Genomic DNA, 7,361 nt, shown 5'->3' on the forward strand with positions numbered 1-7,361 from the left:
GGTGGTTTCTGGGGTGGTCTGGGTGACTGCCAAGGTGATGCTTTGCAAAAATAATAAATACATTTAGTTAAACTATTCACAGTAGAAAAACATATCTCCTATATGTTTATCTCCTGTTTTTATCGATATTGTTATCAGAAAGATCTGTTTTAGAATTCAGCCTTCACAAGTTTAAAATACAAATGTAACATATTTAGCAGTTCACAAGTTTATTAAAAATAGTTCTATTGACATTTTACAGATATCACATTTCCACGCACAAAACCAAACAGCAGAAAGTGATTTATGGTGTCAAAATAATAAAAGAATAAGACATGTTTTATTTAATATAATAAAAGAAATTACGCACCTGAAATCACATTTAAGATCTATAATTTATTTCTTCCCTGTTTGCATTTCATTAAAATGATCAAAAGTGCATACTTATAGAAAAACAACAACATAATACATATTAAGTATGGTTATCATATTACGTATGTGGTTAATAGTCTTTAAATTACTTCACATTGTTACACACAACAACTCAAATTAGAGTGCACTTAACACTTTATTTATGTTGTATGTCTGTCCACATGATCTAGAGTACAATATAGCAAAACAGATTGAATAATTGAAAATATAACTCTGGTTTCCCAGCCATTTGTTGCCTATATATCATAATACAAGTGATATGAGTACCATGTGTCTGTGATAAAGACGGGGGAAATACACTCTCAGTGAGGAAAAATCATTGTTGTTCGTTTCCTCTTTTTCACCTCCCTTTCCTTTACGTCTCAGACTGCATCTTTCCATTAATCCTAATGGACAGGAAACAGCCAGGGATTAATATGCCACTTCCTCTCTCTGGGTTTGCCCAGCGGTTACTGCTCTCAATTTTTGTTAAGTTCGCCTTGGCTCGCGTCCCAGCTAACCAAGCATTCTGCCTGACGGGCGAAAGAGATCAATAGAGAACAGGAAAAGAAAAAAAGCGATGGAAAGAAAGAAAGAGAGAAGCCTATTGAGCGACTTTTGTAAAGGGTAACTGTTGTCCCAGCTGTGTCTGAACATCTGGACACATACAGCTTTGGGTCTCCAGATCCAGAATGATGCTTTACACATTAGCCTCGATGAACTGTTGCAAACTCTCAGGCCTGAAATAACTAAACAGTTGCCACTTTTGCATGCTGTATTTCAGCTCAGATACATTATTTGCTAGCCATTCAGTTTAACCAGACATTCACTGTCAGCTTATTTAAATCAAGTGGGATTGGTGGTGGCGTAGTGGGCTAAAGCACTACATAACTGTAAATCAGAAGGTTGCTGGTTCGATCCCCACAGCCACCACCATTGTGTCCTTGAGCAAGGCACTTAACTCCAGGGTCTCCGGGGGGGATTGTCCCTGTAATAAGTGCACTGTAAGTCACTTTGGATAAAAGCGTCTGCCAAATGCATAAGTATAAATGTAAATGTAGATATTGGTATGCATGTAAACATTCTTTCCAGCGCACCTTATTCATAAAAGTCCATGCTATTTGCCTTGTTCAATGGATGTTGTGATATTATGAGCCGCAAAAATGCAAGTGGTAAACCAAATTTTGTTTAAAAGCACAATGTACGATCTTATGCCGATTATGCGTAATAAGGCAACAACGTGTGTGGTCATGTAAACGCCATAAATGTCTTTCTTTCTCAGGTCATAAATGGTCATAAATTGTTCAAGCCTGTTTAAGTGGTGAAGATTTTTGCCCATTAGCCCGATATCGTGTTGCATGTAAACACCTTTACCTGCTTTCTTACTTGCTTATCCAATGTGTGCAAGCGTTGTGCGCATGCCAGTGTACGGTTTAACATCGTTTTTTGTATATTTATCATTACTGGTATGCATGTAAATGCTCAATCTTTTAGCTGAGACACATCTTATTATTTGCACCTTTTTCTTTGTGCAATTGTTTAAATATTACCGCCCACCAACCGGCAGGTGCATGGTAAATGGGAGTTTGTTGAAAATTGATGTCTGTGAACATTTTCTGTTGATCATGGCAGCATTAACTCAACATGACGGTAATGGCGAAGAGCGTTACATTTCACAGCGTTATAGTCGCAATTCATTCTCGGAAGCCGATTCCAACTACAATTTCTTCACCATACGATTTCCTTCACGCACGTGGCCCTGTTGCCGAACAGTTTCTTCATAAGCAAACAGGTCATCTAGCCTCAGTCCTTCATGTACATCAGCACATATTCCTGTCAGTGAGCTGAAAATACTTTGACGCATCCATTGCGAAGGTTTCAGAGTCGCTGGTTGGATATTCGTATCGGATCTCCATCCTCAAGCAAAGATGCTTCGTTGGTGCGCCATCAGAGCTGTTTGACTCTCTCTCCTTTGCTCTTTCTTTCTCTCCATACGAACTTTCCAGCAAACAACACTCAGCGCAAGCAGCACGAGTCCGGATGAGAGCAGCACCAGTCCGAAGTACGAGATGGTCGAACCATGAGAGTTGAAGCTGTAAGCTACGGCGGTCACCACAATGCCCGCGATCAGAATCACCACGCCAAATGGCACAGTGCAGCGGTAACAGGATAGCTCCGCCCCTCCGGTGGCCGCCGTTAACTGCACCTCGTTGACGAGAGGAATGGTGACAGTCGTCTCTAGTGGCTCTGGTTGTAGAGAAGCATCGTTGTTGTTGGTTTTCTCGGTCAGGATTCGCTCAGGGGTTCCAGGGATCGTCATGGCGTCTTTAACAGGCTTGGTGGGCATCGCAGGGTCAAAGATCAATGTGTTTTGCGGCATCAGTCGCTGTATTTCCGTTTTATTCTGCCTCTTTATGGTCCCTCCTCACGTTTCCACACCTACATGAGGAGAAGTAATGTATGTCTGAAACAACAGTTTTTCATTTTTAAGTAATAATAACTAATAAAAGTACAAACCCCAAAGCAACTTGAAGCTGACTTACATTATTGTGGCAAGGGAGTTGTTTTGGTTTTCAAATGGGAAGAGCCCACAGATAGACGTGACTCTGAGCATACGCTGACTGACCACCGCATGAATGACGCAGGCAGAGCTGCCACATTCCCTGGAGAGCTCGGGATATGACATTACAAACCACCCAATGAAACACAAGCCGTTTTTTCAAGGGGCTTTTTCTTATGAGGTCCAGCAGAGCTGCCAAACTCCCGTGACACTTCACACTAACCGTTGAGCAGTATACCTGTAAAGTTCAGAATAGTTTATAACCCTCATGATTCACTTTCCCTTCTTCATTGTCATGGTCCCACAGCACCCAATGCTGTGAGCGTGAAAACATAATAGGAGTAGTTTCCAAATTAGCCAATTGTTTTCCATTTAAATTATTAAACTTTCTCTCTGACAAAACGAAAGCCTATTGGGCACAGTTGAAGTTTTAGCCTTCAAGTGGGCATGAACTGTGCAGAAATGGGAACTGCTATCCACTATAGTAACTTTATAGTACAATGCATTGGAACAAAGGCTTTAGTTTTGTCAGAGAGAAAGTTTTAATAATTTAAATGGAAAACATTTGGTTAATTTGGAAACTACTCCTATTATGTTTTTAAAGCATTGGGGGCTGTGGGACCATGACAATAAAGTGAAAGTGACTCATAATGGTTATAAACAAATCTGAACTTTACAGGTATACTGCTTATCGGTCAGTGCGAAGTGTCACAGGAGTTTGGCAGCTCTGCTGGACCTCATAAGAAAAAGCCCCTTGAAAAAACGGCTTGTGTTTCATTGGGTTGTTTTTAATGTCACATCCCGAGCTCTCCAGGGAATGTGGCAGCTCTGCATGTGTCATTCATGCGGTGGTCAGTCAGCATATGCTCAGAGTGACATCTATCTATGGGCTCTTCCCATTTGAAAACCAAAACAACTCCAATTTGAACAATGTACTTATTATGTACAAACATTGCATTGCACTTACATATAGAATACCTGCAATTAATTGCATCTGAAATTACACTGTTATACATACCCCAAATCTAAATATTAACCTACCCCCTAACCCTAATCCAATCCAGAACCCATAACCCTAATTCCTTACAATAATCCTGAACCCTAATCCAGTACCCCTAACCCTAATCCTATACAGTAATCCTGAACCCTAATCCAGTACCCCTAACCCTAATCCCGAATACTAACCCCTAAACCAGAGCCCATAACCCAAATCACGAATACTAATCCCGAACCCTAATCCAGAACCCCGAACCCTAACCCCAAACACTAATCCAAACCCTAATACAGAACCCCGAACCCTAATCCAGAACCCATAACCCTAACCCCAAACACTAATCCCGAACCCTAATCCAGAACCCCTAACCCAAATCCCAAACACTAATCCCAAACCCTAATCCAAATCACGAACACTAATCCCAAACCCTAATCCAGATCCCATAACCCTAACCCAGAAAACGAATCCTGAACCCTAATCCAAAACCACAAACACTAATCATGAACCCTAAACCAGAACCCCTAACCCAAATCACGAACACTAATCCCGAACCCTAACCCATAACCCTAACCCAGAAAACGAATCCCGAAGCCTAATCCAGAACCCCGAACACAAATCCAGAAACCATAACCCTAATCCCAAACCCGAATCCAGAACCCCGAACACTAATCCAGAACCCATAACCCTAACTCCAAAAACTAATCCCGAACCCTAATCCAAAACCACAAACACTAATCCTGAACCCTAAACCAGAACCCATAACCCTAACCCCGAATCCAAATCCAGAACCCCTAACACAAATCCCGAACCCTAATCCAGTACATCTAACTCTAATCCTGAACACTAATCCCAAACCCTAATCCAGAACCCCTAACCCTAATTCAGAACCCCTAACACAAATCCCGAACACTAATCCCGAACCCTAATCCAGTACATCTAACTCTAATCCTGAACACTAATCCCAAACCCTAATCCAGAATCCCTAACCCTATTCCAGAACCCCTAACCCTAATTCAGAACCCCTAACCCTAATCACAAACCCTAAAACCCCTAACCCTAATCCCGAACACTAACCCCTAACCCTGTCTTTAACCCTACCCGTACCTTAACCTCAGGCAAACATGAATCTTTGTCACTTCTGCAGAACATGTAGTTCACAATAAATACATTGTATGTTTTTATGCATTTTAATGTTTGTCCATAGTAGTTAAAGACACCTAATATAAAGTGGGACAGCAAATGCATCGCCTTTATTTGTGTTTTTCATCTGGAGTCTCTGAGACCCCAAACAAAAGTAATTTCATGAAGTTTTGTTTATATTCAGTTCCCAACCTGGTACTTGAATATTACGAATGTCGATTAGAGTCATTCAGACTCCAGTTTAATTACTGTCCATTCATTCATTGAAGAGAAAATGTCAGGAAGCCTGTTTGTATTGTTTTATATTGTATATTATAATGGTATATGACTGATCCGTAGATTATTCACCCCTTAAAACACAAGTTTTAAACATTTAAAAAACGTATTGACTCCATCACTTATGCAGTTTGATACCGTAAACACGTCATATGATTCCATTAAACATCATTATATTATTATTACGTTAACATTAACACTGTTTTTGAGAAGTTAAGCTAATTGTTGTATTTCTCTGACTACTGTATATTTAAGAAAATGGCACGCATGAAGGCTGCAGAAACATTATTTAAAAGTCATGCACAAACCCTTTACTGAAATACAACTGTATTATTTGTTATTACGCGTTCAAATAATGAATATGGATCCGATATGTAGATGAATTTTGGGCTTGATGCATGTTGTGCAAAGGTAATGTGAGACAGTGTGAAGTCACTCACCTCACACACACATCTGCCATCCTGCCCTCCAAAGATCCTTTTCAGACAAACAAACACTTTAAAGTCCAATTCTGATCCAAACTGAATGAGCTCCTGATCAACTCAAGATTTCCTCACGAGGAGTGTGAGAGACTGACTGCGCTCATCTGAGCTCTGTGTATGTGTCAATGACTAGACGTGTGTCTGTGTACCTCCTCCTGTGTATGAACTAACACTGCAGTATGTAGTGTGAACACAGGGGGAGGAGTGCCAGAGACTGGTTCTCCCATTCATGAAAACATAAACACTTTAAAACAGCTACCTTTTAAAGTAATGCATTGAAAGTTCAGCTAAATCAACAGCATGTGTGGAATGATGTTGATAACCACTGAAAATAATTTAACTTAAAAAAATAAAATAAAATAATAATAATAAAATGGCTATATTGAGGAATCTACAATACAATGGAAGTGAATGGGGGCCAGTCCATACACATTGAAATGCAACACAAATGTCAGAAGTAAACATGACACATGAAAACATGATTCAAGTGTGATAAAATCACTTGCTAATCTCATCTGTGTAAAGTTAAATACAATACACAGGGATTATATGGTTTTGTTGTCATGACAACAAAGTTGTAATATTGGATATGTTAAGTAATCGTGATTGGATATAACGTTACACAGATAAGATCAGTAAGTGATTTTATCACACTAAAATCATGTTTACATGTATATTGTTTATGTCTTGTGTCTATACTTTTGAAACAGTGAGTATTTTAATGTTTATCATCTGGCCCCCATTCACTTCCATTGTAAGTGTCTTACTGTAATCGTGATTGGATATAACTTTACACAGATAAGATCAGTAAGTGATTATATCACACTAAAATCATGTTTACATGTATATTGTTTATGTCTTGTGTCTATACTTTTGAAACAGTGAGTGTTTTAATGTTTATCGACTGGCCCCCATTCACTTCCATTGTAAGTGTCTTACTGTAATCGTGATTGGATATAACTGTACACAGATAAGATTAGTAAGTGATTATATCACACTAAAATCATGTTTACATGTATATTGTTTATGTCTTGTGTCTATACTTTTGAAACAGTGAGTATTTTAATGATTATCGACTGGCCCCCATTCACTTCCATTGTAAGTGCCTCTAACTCTAACTACTGATTTTTGCCCTTTTTTTAACTAAATGAGGATCAAGTCGAAAATATTACTTCTGAAAATCAACATTATGCCCTAAATGCTGTTAATTGAGCAGAACTGGTATTAAGCACGTAACAGTCTTTTAATGACATACCATTCATTATTAGTGTAAATTGTTTAATTCTCAACAGGTCCTCAGTTAGTGTACGTTCAAATGGATTGAAATGCCACGATACTTTGATTTGAATTTGAATTTGAAATTTGAAATGCACGTGAACTTATGATAGAATGTTTTTAAAAACATTCTTAAGAAAACGTATAAAGTGACACCAAGTGTCTATAAGAACTGCTGTATATCACTCTGGTTGTGTGTCTGGTTCTGGTTATAGTTCATGCATTAATGTCCAAATATGAACCT

General features: G+C 39.0%; 1 protein-coding gene across 1 annotated transcript; it reads right to left on the reverse strand.

The window, feature by feature from the left end:
• Nucleotides 1–200: 200 nt before the first annotated feature.
• LOC127648356 (transmembrane protein 100-like) lies at nucleotides 201–5,982 on the reverse strand. Its single transcript, XM_052133019.1, has 2 exons — nucleotides 5,801–5,982; nucleotides 201–2,829 (listed from the first exon to the last, which is right to left on the reverse strand). Exon 2 carries the CDS (start codon nucleotides 2,768–2,770, stop codon nucleotides 2,309–2,311), a length of 462 nt encoding a protein of 153 aa, XP_051988979.1. The 5' UTR covers nucleotides 2,771–2,829; nucleotides 5,801–5,982; the 3' UTR covers nucleotides 201–2,308.
• Between the last annotated feature and the right edge of the window lie 1,379 nt (nucleotides 5,983–7,361).

Source organism: Xyrauchen texanus, chromosome 8, assembly GCF_025860055.1.
Source record: "Xyrauchen texanus isolate HMW12.3.18 chromosome 8, RBS_HiC_50CHRs, whole genome shotgun sequence".
NCBI classification, from domain to species: Eukaryota; Metazoa; Chordata; class Actinopteri; order Cypriniformes; family Catostomidae; genus Xyrauchen; species Xyrauchen texanus.

Coding starts and splice junctions, on each gene's coding strand:
- LOC127648356 (XM_052133019.1), bottom strand. CDS start 2,770: ATGCCGCAAAACACATTGATCTTTGACCCTGCGATGCCCACCAAGCCT.